The sequence below is a fragment of the Xiphophorus couchianus genome, chromosome 2, assembly GCF_001444195.1.
Source record: "Xiphophorus couchianus chromosome 2, X_couchianus-1.0, whole genome shotgun sequence".
NCBI classification, from domain to species: Eukaryota; Metazoa; Chordata; class Actinopteri; order Cyprinodontiformes; family Poeciliidae; genus Xiphophorus; species Xiphophorus couchianus.
In genome coordinates, this window is record NC_040229.1 from 7305179 (window position 1) to 7321751 (window position 16573).

The window sequence follows — 16573 nt, forward strand, 5'->3', positions numbered from 1 at the left end:
GTAATAAAATCGACACCAAAAACATTCCAACCAGATCAGGAAACCGATGCTTGAGTTATCTCGGGGGGGGGGGGGGAAATGAAACAAAAACAAATAGAGGACAATTTTAAAATATTTTGTGACTCTAAAATTCTTAAATCATGATAGGACACTCTCTGAAATGTCATTTATGCCATGCCCCTCAAACTAATTTGTTAATCATTGTCACGGCCTGTTGACTTATTTGTTTCAGTTTAACCATCTTCCCTTCCCTGGACTTTTTGTTCAGTAACTCTGCCTCCGCCATATGTCAGGATTTGCATATTATTTCCATGCACATGTAAAACCAAAGGGACTTTCACTTGTTGCATGGTTTGGCCTGTAAATGCTTTAAACCAGAAGCTAAAAACTCAGAGGGACCTGGGATGAATTCACTCAGCTCACAAATAGCCGAGTGATTCTATTAAATCAATTAATACAATAAGCAATAATTCAATTCATCGCATGATAAATTAAAACAGACTCATTCATTTCCATTTGCATGAGTTATTGTTTTTCTCTGTCTACCAAAAGCTGGATGACAAAAGTTTTAGGTCTGGTGTTTTGGTCTCAACTGGGTTTTTTTTCTGGAGAGTAATTATTTTTACAGAGACTTCATGATTCATTTTATTTGTTGTTTTTGCTGTTTTGTTTATTTTATTTTGGATATTTAAAATGACTTCCAGTTCCAGTGTTAAATGTTCATTAGAGTTTAAAGTTTGATATGTTCTTGCATTATTACATGTTTATTACTTGAAAATGGTCTCAAAACAACAATATTATCATTTATCGCGATAACTTCTGCGATAATTTATCATGGCAGCAAAATTGGTTTTGGTGACAAACCTGCTCACAAAGGGAACTTTAATCATCATCAGACAACAGAACAAAAATAACTTGAGAAATTTTTACTCTGGACATAAACAAAAGTCAACTTGAACAAAATGTGTCCAATAAGATGCTCCTCTTTGTTCTCTACATGTTCTTGCACAGTCAGATTTAAAGACGTCCTGTGATGTGATGTTTTTGCCTATTTTCTTCCTTCAAATGCAACAACAACATTTTAGTCATCATCTCAGATGACCCAGGAGTCGCTGTGTGTCATGTGACGCTGCGTGGGTGTTTGTTGCGTGGTATTCTGCAGTCTTCGTAATTACATGGTGTGAATAGACAAGAAGAGAGAGTGATCATAAGAAAGGAGACCACTGTGCTGTTGTTCTTTTGTTGTTTTACCAGATGTGTGTGTGTGTGTGTGTGTGTGTGGGTGGGTGTGGGTGTGGGTGTGTGTGTGGGGGGGAGGGGGGGGGGGGGTGTTTGCTTTGAAAGAGAGAAGTATGAGGATGTTTGGTTGGATTCAATCTGGGATCCGGAGCAGAAGGCTTAATAACGTTTTGATCTCCACCTGCTGCCGCCACAGCTGCTGCAAACACACACACACACACACACACACACAGCACATGACTGCTGGACATTTCTGAATAATCTGGACTTTCCCTGTAAAACACAGAGAAAAGTATTAATTAATCAGCCAAAACTAAAACCAAGCTAAGTTGAACTTATAGGACAACTAGCTGGATGAGTCCCAGGACAGCATCGACTTGTCTGCAGTTTCTCTCGTTTGTTGATATTCAGCTAATGTCGAAAAAACATGATTTCGCAATTGCAGTATTTTCATTAAATAGGAAATTAAAATCAGGCATTAATAACTTTGTTCACATGACAAATTGTCTAAACACGTGCAGCACTAATTATAAGCAGAACTTAACACACACTTAGAAATCCAGAGTCAAGTGAATTTATTGCTAATCTCCTGCAATGTGACTGACAGACTAAAGCTTGAATCTGCTGTTTTTATGAGTCAAACTGTGACTGATGTAAAATTAATTTATGAGTCATTGCTTGTGCTTTTTTATCATCATTCTCATCTGAAAAGAATGTTGAGTCTTTATCTAATCTGAGATAAATCATAGTATAATTTATTATCCAACATGTAGCTCAGCATAGGTGCAATTTGGAGTTGTGGGTGCTTTTGTAAAGCTAGGATCTCTGAATATACTTGAAGTCTAAGGCCAAGAGTTTAGTGTCATCTAGAAAACACTCCTTCTACAGGACCCTGATATTGTTCCATCATGATAACTGACCAACTTATTCTGAAATGTTTTAGTAACAATACAAAATGGATAAAGATCAAACCTATGATTTATGTTTAAAGTTAACTAACCAACATCTAATCTGCAATAGTTTATTTCAAACCCAGCTTTTATGGTGGGATACCATAAATTTTTTTCAGTTTTCTTGTAAAGGAAACTGAAGAATTTGACACTGAATCTATTAGTTTAGGTTTCTGTGCACATCTTGTTGTATTTGTGTTTGTGCTATGAATATCTGAAAATATTAGTGCTTTTTCTCACTAGAACGAACTGTTTCTGTTTGTGTAAAACTGAATTCTTCACCTCGTCTGCTTGTGCTACGTTCGCTCCTTTATTCTTACAGCTTCTGTTTGATTCGCTCTGACAACATAATGTCCAAGGCACATCTATGTTCAGAGCATAAGAGGAGTTATTATGTCTTTGTTGCAGGATGTGAAAGGACCGCCATGTGTGCCGTGGAAGTACAACATGAATCAGAAGTGATTAATGTGAAATGCACTTCAGTGAGTTATTGTCCTGGCAGCGTTCCCGACACAGTTTTACTGGAAAAACCTCTTCTGTTATGAGAATCCAGTGATAGCCTTTGACAGCTAACTGAAAGACAGAAGGAAAAAGAGAAAGGAAGAAAAAGTAAAAGAAAGAAAGAGAACGAAAGACTGGATGCTGACTCAGACACACGCATTTATTGGGTGAATAACACAGACACACACTTTTCCAGCCAGTGTTTAAAGCTCATCTTTAATCTCTCTCTCTCTCTGACACACACACACACACACACACACACACACACACACACACTGATGCTGGTGTGAGTCTTTGTAATGGAGTCAAACAGCTTCGCAGTCACTCTGATGACTCTCTCTGATGTAACATTCCTCTGGATAATAACATAATTATAGCGCGAAATCATGGTACGCCTCCAGCCTCAGACATTGCATATGCACAAACACACACATACACACACACACGCAAACACCCATAAGAGGTATCTTTGTGGACATCTGTAGTCTTCCTGTCATGCATTGAAACATTTTTTAAATTTTAATCAAAACCTTTGACAAAAAGGCTGTGGACCTGAATATGAACATACATTTAGGTGTTTATTTACGGTGCGTTCCATTTACCTCTAAAGTACAAATTTCACCTGGGAATAACATCAAGTCAAACTTTGCTGTTTCACCTCAAAGTTTAACCTGTACAACTTGAGCGCTTCCGGTAAAGACACATACTTGGAAAAAAAACTCAATGACAATGTAGGTCAGGTGACCTTTCAAATTAAAGCCCAAACTCTGTTCTTTCCAACAGTGTAAGTATCACTGAGCTAAGTGCAACTTATCAAACCAGCAGCCAGAGAAGAGAAAAAGATTAGGCTTATTTCATGTCTTACCTCTGCTGTTTTATGGCTGTAATCTATGCTACAATAAACATTTCCTGTTATCCATTGTCCCTGCGTCACATTGAAGTGATTCCTGACTGTTTTCAGCGATTTTTGTCTGCAGGATCCAGGTTTAGTTGCAGTTCGAATGCATATGTGAATGCTAATGTGAACCGTAGGCCACTCCAAAAACAGGAAGTGGATTATAGCGCGGGGCATTCTGGGTAACTAGAACCAAAACAAACATGAGAGCCTAGCACTAGTGGGAGAAAATGTTTGTGGTGTTTTACCAAAGATGAAGCAGAAATCCTGCAGTCGCTAAAATCCGATGCAACTCCGTTTTTGTTTATAAGGAAGTTTTGCTCCGTGTCTTCTTCAGAGGTTTTCATTTTGTTTCCTTCAGTGGTTCTTGGTTCAGCGCCCCCACAGGTGAGGAGGGGAACAGGTTTTTAAAAGGTTTTGGACTGTTTGACACAAGAGTGAAAGTGAACTACAGCAGCTGAAACTGTGACAAATGTTGCAGCTTTTCTACAGGACTATCAGGTCTGAAGACGGCCTTAGTGTTTGTCAGTGTGCAGAGCAGGACAGGCAAATTGCCACAACTCAAAAGGCTAAGAAACAGACAGAGAGCCATTGTGTTTGCACACCTCGTGGGCACTGGCCTGTCTGTGTGTGTGCAATGACGGTGATTGTGCTGACTTTATGGTTGGTATTTTGCTGAATGAAAGGCTATTTGCCAACAGATCCCAGTGAATCTGCGTCACACATACACACCCACACACACAGCATCTAGGAAGTCCTGAAAATAGCAAAAAGCTCAGCGAACGCATCAGAGTACGCTGTTCTACGCTGATGTCCAGTTTAAATACAAGAAAATGGGATTAGGCAGGAACTTCATCCTGAACATGAGCCACAACGATTTGATCTAGCATGCCTAAAGTAGAAAATCAGGATGATGAGGATGATGTGGTCATAGTGGCGTAAGTGGGAAAAGTGGGAGGACAAACTTGGGAGTTGAATCTAAGAGAAAATACTATTCTCCTCATATCTTCATCCTAACTTCAGCATAATAGTGTTACACTTTTTAGCTTTATTGTCTGCATTGTTTGAATTTATGCTTGCAATAGTTGTTTTTATGTACCTGCCATTTAGCTTTTTATTTGTTGCTATAGTTGGAGAATTGAAACAGCTTCTAAGCATGACACTGCCACCACCATGCCTGACAGATGCTACATGGTTTTGTTTTGTTTTTTTTGCCTTGAGTCCTCCACACATACTTCAAGCATACTTGTACAATTTATGCCTAAAGTAAGAAAACCACTAAATGCCATGAAGTATAAAAAAAAAATGTTTGCTGACAGAGAATGGGTATTTTGTTTTAAAAGAGTTTTGTAAATCAGTGTGTGGAGTAATTTATGGAATGGATTGGATGATGAGCTTAAATAAAGTACAAATATAAAAACTGTCCAAAAGTAGCTTATTAAGAAATATATTATATAGGATACTTGTCTCAAAAACCAAAAGTACAATTGCTGGTACGAAAAATGTATAAATGATTGTATATTTAAGGATGATAATGTGAGGTTTATGCGTCATTTGATGTGGAATAATTTAAGAGTTTATGTTTGTAAGTTGATGAGTATGAGAGGGGCAGGAAATCATAAGGTCTTATATCTTCTACGTGCTCCTTCTTGAACAAATTATGTAAAATTGCATGTCAATGGATATGATCATTTGTTTTTTTAATTTTTTCCTGTTTTTATTTTTTGCCTATTCGAAATAAATAAATTTTTAAAAAGTTAACAAACCAGTTTGAATGAATTCTAGTGATTCTCCCTAAAGAGGCGTCAAATATTCAGCAAGAATTTTGCCAGAAGCAAAATCATGTCTAGAGTAAAAATAGATGTAGAGTAACTTTTGATGTTTTATCAATTAAAGCCCAAAATGAATACAGACTTGAAGTGCATGATGAGTGAATATGAACTTCAGATAACTAAGCTTTGATGGATTCACGTGGATTTTTCATTTAGTTCTGTAGGAAGTGGATAAAAACGTAAATGAATTCATTGTACGAAGGTCTTTGAGTTCACTTGAAGCTGTAAACCTGAGTGAGCAGCCCGAATATTCAAATAGGTGCCGAATTTTTTCGAAACCAAAAAGAACAGCGGAGCTTTTGCCTTCGATTTCACTCGACTTGTTTTTCTTTCTGTGCTGCAGTATGTGAGAACTCCAACGTCTTCGTATGTTTCTCTCAGCAAATGGAGATGTGGGGGTTGACATGGTTCTCTCAGAGGAGGAAGTCTGTGGTTGGGCCGTTTCTACATATTTTCCCCTTATGAGCACACACACACACATACACATTCACGCACACACAACCACACACACACGCCCACCTCCACACACACACACACACACACACCCACACCCCTACACATGAACGCATTTTCCTTGTCAGAGCAAATGAAGCTTTCCTTTAAAAGCATCGTTCAGCCTCACAGATGTGGAAGCCATTTCTCCTGCTTTTACACACACACACACACACACACAGAAAAACATTCATTCGAATAAACACAAAACCCACAGTCTCTTGGGGTGCGGTCTCCCCTGCAACCCCGGTGCACTGTGGGTAGCTGTGGTAAAAGAGGTCCTGTGAGAGGCTGTCCAAAAATAGCCAGAGCTAAAATGCAGGAACGTGGAGTTCTTCTCATGCTGTGCATAAAAATCTGATAATCTGTGTTTGTGCGTGTTTTTCAGGAGGAGTGTTTGGTTTTGTTAATTCATTTTGAAATATGTGTTTACACAGATAAAAATATTATCTATAAACTGTTGAGGCCTGAGAAAAACTGAGCTGCTCTGTCACAGTTTGCAGATTTACGCTCAAACACATTTGCCCTTTCTTATGCAACTTGTGTGTTTTGCTGACAGACTGTGTGGGTCCATTCTGGCAGGTTAGGACATAACGTGACTTTGAACTTATTTATGACTTCTTCTTGTGTCTAATCTTTATGCGTGATGCTCAGATGTCAGTGGGACACTGAGCTGATCTGCCGTACTGCGTCCTCCATCTTATATCTGTTGCACAGTCACAGTAAATGCAGGGTTTCAACACATGACTGATCTGGGCCTTCTTGGTTTTAAAATTGCAGTTGACCCCTAGTATTTGCAGGCTTTAGGGACCACAGCTGACTACTAGCTAAACTCCGTCAATACTTTCTCCTTTAAAAAGGCTTGTAACTGCCAGTTTTAATAGTTTAAACACCAAATATACCCTAATATGCATTAGTACACACAGTGGAAACTGTTTTAGCACTAGCACAGAAGCTAATATCTGCCTCCACTCACAGCTAATCAGTATCAAGGAAAATAAATGCCACTCCTGCTTTGCAAAAGTCAGCTGGTAGTGTGTCAAGTAACATTGTGCCAAAGTATTTCAACTTCCTAAGCTGTAATTTTTAAAAGAAATATTTTAATTACCTGCAAATAGGCTGATTTTCTGCAAATAATTTGGATTTATGTTCCAACCACAAATCCATAAATACTGAACCGTGAACATGTGGTGGTCAACTGTATGTAAACTGGATCTGAAGTGTACAAAATCACAAACATTCTGAATTTTAATTATTTAAGTACAAACAAAGTCATATTAAATACATAAAAGCCTATCATATCTGCATGGACAGAGTGGGTGATGTTTTCTTACATGGCTGTTCGATACTTTGTGGTTGCCTGACTATTTCAGGCTCAAAGTTCAACAGTCAAATAATAATTAGCATAATTATTCAAAAACAACATGTTGAATTGAGTGGATTGTCATCAGTGCAGACAGAGCATCTGCATGCTATAAGATTAATGAATGTTAACTTTGATTATTATTGAAACATTTGATTAGCGTTTAACGCTGAGGAAGTTTTCAGCATGTACAAAACATACTGAAAACTGTATGCAGTGTAAATGGAAGGAAGGTGATTAATAGTGTGATGAAGGTATTAGAATATGTCCAAGACCAAAACAGAACTAAATACTTGAATATTTCTGCTTAAGAAGGCAGTATTACATCTTATCTTGTTTTTAGATTCTCACAAAGGCAATTCATCATTAAAATCAGCTTATAGCATCTTTTGGTGAGGTTTACTTTTCTAAATGCCTTTTTACTGTTTTTCTCTGTCTGTTCTTGACTAAATATTTTCACTGTGTTTTGCGAAATGTTGGGACACAGTTTGGTTGTTCTTACTGGAGCTGAGAAATTCAAGCAAATCCAAACAAAGAAGTGGTTCTGTGACGGTGCAGATGTGTGTGGGGCTCCTCCTCCTCCTCATGTAAACACACACATACTGTATATTTACTTTGCTTTCCCTCTGGAATTGAGCCATAGAGTGAGTAACACAACCTGGAGAGCAAAGACAGACAAAGTCTGAACTGACCTCACAGCGCTGCTGAATCAACAAAAAAACACTTTATAAAAATGAAATCCATCATTATCTGAGGTTTTACTCTTGCTGTTCTTATTTGATCCAGATGAAGACAAAACAAGGCAGCACAAGGTCAAAGAAGAGCAGCTGATTTTTTGTTTTTATATTTTTCTAAAATCTTCTGAAACCTGAGGCAACGCCACAGCTTTCATTTTTAACGAGCAGAGAAGAGCCTGGAAACTGTGGATAGATTAATGCTCCATTTCTCTCCTTTCCTGGAACAACGGTTGTAAAAGAAATAAGCACCAACACAAAAAACATGTCTAAAATATTTCGTTGGAAATAAAATAGCTTGTTCTGGTTTGCAGCCCCCATATTTTACAGCCGCTTTGACAAGAGATTACTTAAATGAGTTTTCTAAGGTTTTCTCAGACTTTCTTGGTTGTATACTTGCAGAAAATCTTTTCTCAGATTCTCTCAAATATCATAAACCCAAACAGGGACCAGAACCACAACCAGTGAAAACATGGTGTGGTGGAAGTCCGAGAGAAAAAAAATACAATTAAATTATATGTGATATTTGAGTAGTGAATGGTTATTTATGTCCATAATTCATCAAAATATTAACCTGGAACTGTGAAAGTCACTTGATAACCAAATTGTTATACAAGCTGCAGTTCCTTTGACCACATAAATTCAAATTCAGAAAAAATATATATAAATTTGTTTAATGGAAACACGTCAGTTCTGGAAAAACTCATGTTTTTCCATAAAATGATTTTACTCGAGGAATGCATTCAAAAAATTTCAATAGCTGTGTTCCAATTACAAATGTGTGCAAAACTGCTCATGCCAAAAAGAACATAATTTAGTGATTTCATTGCTTCTATTAAAAAAGAAACACAATTAAAATCACACATGAATACGTTTGTTTACGTGACAAGCTGCACCATCATCCCCCAACCACTTCCTGTCATCTTCTTCATCTCCTCCAGCAGTAGTAACATCCGGCTGATGATCATGTGACTCGTGATCTGATAAAAGTGTTTCCATTTCAGTTTTGCGAAATACCCTGTCAATACAGCCTAAAAACCATCTCATCCAAGGGCAAAAATGTTTTATCAAAAAACGAGTTCTTTTCAAAATTACTGTGTTTCCATTAAGCATATTTATTTTCATAATTCAACTTTACACTAGTCCTTCTATGCACAGTGGACAACAATCTAAAAGCCATTTTCTTGTGTTTCTTATGGGTTTTTATGTTACTAATGCACACAGACTATTGAAGTGGACACTAGTGAATCATACAATACATTATCAACTCTTACACCTGCAAGAAAATGTTTGTGGGATCCAATATAGCAGACCGATGAAATAGCAACTCAGGAATATGCAATCCCTGAATTGCCTCCAAAGTGCCTTACTTCTTATTTTAAGTTATTTTCCTGAGTTTGAGTATTTTCATTCACATTTAAAATATACAAATTACACATGAAACTGGCAACATTTTCAAGCTGCTTGGTTGCTACACAGGATCAAAAATACTGAAATTTTCATCACCCAGAAAAAAAAGGATATTTAATTTTACTTTTTAATTTTACAATGCAGGATTTGTTCATCATGGTGTTTCAGATGTGATGCAGCGTCGACTAACAGGAGTCTGTGTCTCTGTCTTCTCAGGTCTATTTAAAGGCGCCTATGATCCTGAATGGGGTTTGTGTGATCTGGAGAGGCTGGATTGACCTACAGCGGCTGGACGGGATGGGATATCTGGAGTATGATGATGAGCGAGCGCAGGTAGGAAACCCTCTCACTCACTTTTACCTTTTTCTGTCCCAGACCTCTGATTGTTTTGAAGTTTGATCACTACTTGTTGGTTTTTGTGTGCAGCAAGAGGATGCTTTGGCTCAGGCAGCATTTGAGGAAGCTCGGCGCAGAACCAGAGACTTTGAGGACAGAGACCGATCACACCGAGAGGATTTAGAGGTGAGGAGGGGTCTGTGTGTTTTCAGAGGTCTGGAGTCTCCCAAGACAAACAGAAATTAAAGAAACATGTAAATTACTGTTGGATTTATATCCATGAATATTATATTTGTTTGTTGACTCACATCCGCCCATAACCACACCCAACAGAGAAGGCTCAGTAGTTACATGAAGGCTCAGTTATATGTATGTTTTACATCTTGTTTTGAATAACATGTAAAATACAGAAAGCTTGTTTCATTTGGAGTTAAATAAGATGAGCATAGATTAAAAATCCCCTCTTATCGTGTGTACTCTCATGAAGCTTGCTAATCTCTAGCAGAACTCTGGTCCATTTCATGTGTTCTGGCTGGGTTTGCAAGACTTTGACTAAAAATAATCTCATCTTTCATCAAGCTGTGAAAGCTTTGCAAAGGAACAACCTGTGAACGGTACAAACTCAGACTTTAATGCAAAAACAAAATTGAGATTTTCTGTGATAGACTATTACAAAGTGCCTTATTTAAGTCATTTAAATATCAAAATCATGCATTCATCTATGATCACATGATAGAAGGTGCTCCGGTCACATGAGGGCAAGATTTTAATTTTTGGTCCACATCAACTGTGTAAAACTCGAGGCTTGCTGGCCAAATCCGGCCCACTCTCATCCTTCATATGGCCCTCTAGACTGAAGATGACCATAAATAGATGCTTAAGGTAACGGTTGTGCGCTTAAATATTACTTTTTTCAGTCAAATCAAAGTAAGTTTTTACCGTATACTGCTAAATTATGTAAATTTGAAAAGAGTTTTATAAGTGCTTATCAAACCAAGAGGAAGGTAAAACATTCCAACAGTTTGTTAATGGGGAATGTTATCGATAAGTTCTGCCACAAACGGCCCTTTGAGAACAGTCAACACCAGATAGACAATGATATGTGTTACAGAAAACAAACGGCTCTTCACCCTGAACCCAAAGTGAAATGTGGTGGTGGCAGCATCATGCTGTGTGGAGATAGATGTACCCATATACAGAAAAATCCTGGATGAAATCTCGTTCATGTATTTTAATGTAATCTATATGAATTATGCACTACTTTGAGTTGACCTGTCGCATAAAATCCCACTAAAATACACTAAAGTGGTTGCAATGTGACAAAATGTGAACATGTTTAAGGTGTGAATACTTTTACAAGGTGCCTATATATGTGTACAGACAATAATAAAGCTACAGCACACCTTTCTTTGCTTAGCGCTTTGATGGCTCCGAGTTGTGTGATGTGTGCTTGTGTGCCTTAGCTTTATTTCATGAAATTATTCTTTTTTTTTATTCCAAATTGTAGGTTTAGTGCATGATCAGTTTGACTATATAATCTCATTTAATTTTTTGAACTATTGAATGACTGATTCAGTTTTTGTCAGATTCCCCAAAAGCCTGAGAAAGGAAAGTAGTGTACTATAAAAAAAATTTAAAAACATGTAAAACTTCAGATTCTTTTATTCAAAACTGTGAAACTTCATTTGTTTTGAAATATGAAGTGTTGCTAAAACTGTTATGTTGTACGATTTAAAAGGCACTCTGACTGCATATGATTACCTGAAGTCACCTCACTTTCCCAGCAAGGCTTTGGGGGGATCAGAGGCATCGATGCGAAGCTGACGCCCTTCGAATGAACACCAAATTGTTTATTTTTTAGGACCCTGTGGTTTCTAAAATCTGGGACTGATGACACACAGAAAGACAGACAGCCAGCAGAAAAGAACAGGGTCTGTGTCCTTCACTTCTCACCACCTATCACACTGTCATGCACTAAACCACCTTCTGTGTCTGCATGCACGCGCGTGTGTGTGTGTGTGGGCGTGTGTGTGTATGTGTGTGTGTGTGTGTGTGTGTGTGTGCCAAAGTGCCCTGCTCGTGTCTTTGCATTCATGTTTCTGTCCGTTATTTTCCATATGTGTGTTTGTATGTTTGCCTGTTTGTGTTTGCTGTTCAAATATGTGCATGCATTTATGTACGTATGTGTATAAAATGTGCTTTTTTATTATGTTGTAAATAATTAAATTTAGCTGAAAATGAGGCCATTTGATGAGAAACAATACTGCAGTTTTAAAGAAGGGAAGAAGTAAAGTTGCTCTCTGAAGGTCATCTTTCATCTGACTGATATCATGTTTCTCCCCTGAGGCTCAGAAAGAATAAGAAAACCTTTTTTCTTCTAACGAATCAATAAAACCAGCAGCATCACCTCCTAAAAAAATCTACAGTGTGTCAAAAGCTTTAGATTTGGTGCAACAAATTGCTTGGATACACATTCAGCATCTAACAATGGAGAAAGTGTCCAAATCGAGGGTGAGTGCAATATGGCGTCATGCCGACATGCAGTAATTTAAGGTGACATTGAGCAAACATGGAGGTCAAGAGGAGAAAGACCTTCTGAAAAATATTAAATTACTCAAATAAAGATAGATGTTGCACTCTGACTGAGGTAAAACTAGTTCTGGTTTAGCTTGTGCAGCACAGGCGTGTCCTTTGTAGAGCCCAAAGGGTAAAGAGCTATTACTGGAGAAATGACAGAACGGCTCTCAGAGGTCTTCCTATTTACATCAGGGTTACTGGTGCCGTAAAGACAACGGTTGAAAATAAAACTTAACCCCAGGCTATTCCTTAGTGTTATAAACCTACATCTACAGTGGTAATTAGCTTTAAACATAGGGCCAGACTGGTTTTGTTAATAAATCATATCACCATTTAAAACAGCTTTTTCTTTTTACTCATGTAACTTTGTCTCATATTGAAATTTGTTTGTTGATCTGAAATATTAATGTGCAAAAAAACAAAATGGAGAACAAATACTTTTCCCCACCATTGAGTTCGCCATGAACCCCTCTGTATACCAAAGTGTTTTATTGGGAAATATGAGATTATCTGAAGGTAATCCCAACTGTAAAGAACATAAATCCCAACACAGCAACAAATTCACAACAAAAAGAAAGTGTTGCACTGGCCCAGTCAAAGTCCAGACCTGGCTGAAATGATGTAGTGGGACTTCATGAAAGTTGTCCAAACAAGTCAGCGCATCAAGGCAGCACTGTAAAAAATTATCAACAATTAAGTGAACAACTGATAAAGTCATACAGAAAACAAATCAGCTAAAAATTGTTTGAGTTGTTGAAAAACTGGGGGACTTAATTTTTTCCCTGATCTTACCGACACACATTAAGGGCACACAGCAGGCTGCGACCCATATCTGACTTTTTCATGGCAGTCTGAACGGACCGATTCCGATCTTTTCAGCCCCAGAAAGCCAGATGTGGTATTAAATCGGATACGTATCCAATAATTTTTCAATGTGCACGTCGCCTTTTTCTGACTTTTGTCCTGAGACATGAGTCAAAGTTTTGGACCAGAAATCGCCGGAGGCAATTTCATGCAATGTCTTAAAATTATAATTATGAAAGAAATCTGTATCACTAAAGCGCATCACATCGCAATCCCACCACTTCTGGTTCCAACTGCGCATTCAAACAAAGTTCTCTACAGACGTTGCAGTTGTGCTTCCATTTTTCTTAGCTTCCTTGGTCTTCTATGATGATTGTGACGATGCTGTCCAATTCTAGCTCCAATTGCTGAATAACTTTAAGATTGATTGACCATTATTTCTTCTGTAAACAGAGCTCAGACACTTTTTCACAAACCTCTGTTTGCGGTTGCGCTTAATTTGTAATGTGATCAACCAGGCAAAAAAAGAAAAATCTGATCTGAGCATGGAGACCTGCTGTGTGAACGTAGCATAAGTTCACCCTGTACACTATTGTCTTAGAGTGAGCCAATCAAGAACAAATACTGGTAAACACCATGCCTCTGCATTTTAAAGATGAATTCTTTGGTTTTGTTCAAATTTTTAAGTGTTTCAGCTTTTCTCTGTATCTTCATCTTTACTGATAAGTCCTTGCATTCTTGTTTTATTAGTTAACTTTATTAACTATTTGTGTTTACTTAACAAGTGTGAGCACACTAAAGGGTAAAGCACCGAATACACATCCTTGAGGAACTCCTGTGCTCAGTCTGACAGAGTACTTGGTCTTACTGGCTACTATCTGTACTTTTTCTCACAGGAAAACCAAAATCGAGCTACAAAGTGAGAGATGTGGGACCATACTGTGAAAAGAAAATAAAGGAATCGTGGTGAAACTGTTTTTCGTCTTCAGAAGGGACAAGATGGTGTGCAGGGAATGTCTTATCGCTTCATCTATAGAGCAGTTGGAACAACAAGCAAACTGTAGATGGTGGTGGGAGTTTGGCTTTAATGTGTCCCATGACTCAGACATTCAAAGGCCTTCATTATAACAGCAGTCAGCACCATAAGCCACTAGTCATATAGAAACTTTATCAGGTCAAAAGAAGGGAACGAGAATCTTATATAACTTTAAGAACGTTTAAATATTAATCTCTATTTTTGATTGTTGGTAGTTAAACATGCTGGGATTAATATGACATTTTTAAGCTAAAAACAGTAGAATCTCTGACATTAGAAAATCTAAAGCTGGACACGGAAGAATTTAAATCTTAAATCACATCCAGATTTGTTATCCAACATAATAAAATGAAGTAGATGGGTTTGGAGAGTGTTAGCCAAACGTTGCAGGAAGATTCTGCAGATCTGCTCTGAGTTTCTTCTTTGGGTGTGACTGACGAGTTTTGCTAAATAGTTGCACAGATTCGGCCTCTGCATTTCTGTGGTCTGCGCTCCACCTCGCTATGCGTCTCTGTTTCTCTGTGACTCTCTGTGTCTTGTTAGCGGCTGATCGAGTTATCTCTACTGTTTGCTATTCAAAGACAAAGTAACCCTTCCCATCAGAGGAAAGTCAAAGACAGGGAAGCAGATTTGCTTTCGACCAGAAAGGCAATAATTGATGTGGTCTTTATTTATTTTCTGCTTTCCTGTAACCAGCAGATTCCCATCAGCAGATAACATTTCATATGCAAATTTTTATTGAAACATCTGATGATATATCCTCTAGTGCTCATCACACCAACCAGAAAATCTCACTGATTACTGCCTCTACGTTTCCATTCCCAGAATTTTGAAATCTCAATTTTCCTTTATGTCTAAGGATTGAATCAAGACTATATTGATAAAATAAACTTAATCGTTCTGTAGCTCAAAAATGTAGGTCAAACAAATTATAATGTTAACATTTCTCTTTGAAGTAGTTGGATTAATAAAATCTATGCAGAAAAATTAAGAGGTCAAGAAGTTCTTTGACTTTTTTTAGACTTGTAGTAAAATATTAACGTCTCTTTTGCTTACTAAAGCAGAAGTCTTGTCATTTCAGCAGATTTTACTTTTTTTTTATCTAAAAGCAGTGATGTTCCAATCAACCAAGGTCAGAAGGTAGCTGTCATGGTGATAGATGATGAAGCTATAGATTAAGATGAAAGCTTTTTAATTTCACTCTGTCCTCTTCAATAAACGTTGCGTTGTTCTAGCTAAAATATTAAGCCTCAAACTATTTAAACATTCAGCAGTCAGGTACCTAAAAGCTATTGGACCCCTGAAGTGTTGTAGATTTTCAATTCACACGAATATAATCAGATGTAAACAGACACACACACACACACATCCAAGCACTCTGCAGAAAGAGATTTGTCCATAAATGATGAGCTGACACTGAAAGCATTAATATATCATTAGTATTGATTGCTATCAGACCCCCCCATACACACACACAAACACACTCCAGTTCACAAACATATTCGAACGCTTTGCAGGTGCACAAACCTGCCGAAACAGCAAATCTACTCCGATCTCGTCATGATGCGCACACACATACATCCACAGGCTTTGAGTATTGAGCTGCGGTTAAGCAGCCCGTCGTGGCCCTGCAGGCTTCCATTTGTGTTCGGATCAATATGAGAAGCTTTCTCTGGCCCCGATGATTAGCACAGACCACTCCCTTCTTCACAAACACTCAGGCTCTGTGTGTCACATTTTAATAAAGCTTCACTAAACTCAGCAGACAAACACACGTCATTAGCTTCTACCTAATGGTTTTAGTACTTCTGCTTTCCATGAATCCTGGAGGGAAAAAAAGAGAAGATCCCTGAAACCACCTTTCAAAACAGCAGACTTTCCAACACGAAAAATAACAGGAAATAGTTGAGTTGAATTATTGATGCACTTGACCAAAAACAAAAAAATACATAAATAGTACTTTTGAAATTTTACTTTTTTAAGCGTTAATTGGAGACAAAAACACAAGTTACAAACTATCCACATGGTTTTATTTTTCCAAATTCAGTTGGGAATGAGGTTTCCATTCTGTACAGATGTTTTTATTTTAGTTTTTAGACAGAGAGGTGTGCAGACATTACCTAGGTTTTCATCCTTCATTGAGTTTGACACTTTTTCCACTCATTTTCAGTTCATTAGCTGGAAGTTTAGAAGACAATCTAATTTTGTTTGTTCACCTAATGAACCCTTCAGGCATTTTAAAGTCATAAAGGTCCAATTTGTTCTTATTTGTTCACTTTATTTAAAAATTCAGATAATTAAATAAATCATAGATATAACACATTTTGACATTTACCAAATACAATTTTAGCTGCAAAAGAGAGAATAGAATAAAAACAAAACTTTTAATGGTCAAATTCCTCTT

General features: G+C 37.6%; 1 protein-coding gene across 4 annotated transcripts in view; it reads left to right on the plus strand.

The window, feature by feature from the left end:
• Positions 1-16573, plus strand: part of cbfb (core-binding factor subunit beta) — a 41350-nt gene that overhangs the window by 21599 nt on the left and 3178 nt on the right. For 2 of the 4 annotated variants that reach the window (XM_028033195.1, XM_028033185.1), the window contains exons 4-6: positions 9633-9749; positions 9843-9938; positions 11614-11683. In XM_028033195.1, the coding sequence (XP_027888996.1) occupies positions 9633-9749; positions 9843-9938; positions 11614-11643 (243 nt within the window). In that variant the 3' untranslated portion in view covers positions 11644-11683. The remainder of the gene's footprint in view (positions 1-9632; positions 9750-9842; positions 9939-11613; positions 11684-16573) is intronic. The other 2 variants (XM_028033175.1, XM_028033166.1) reach the window with 1 other exon arrangement.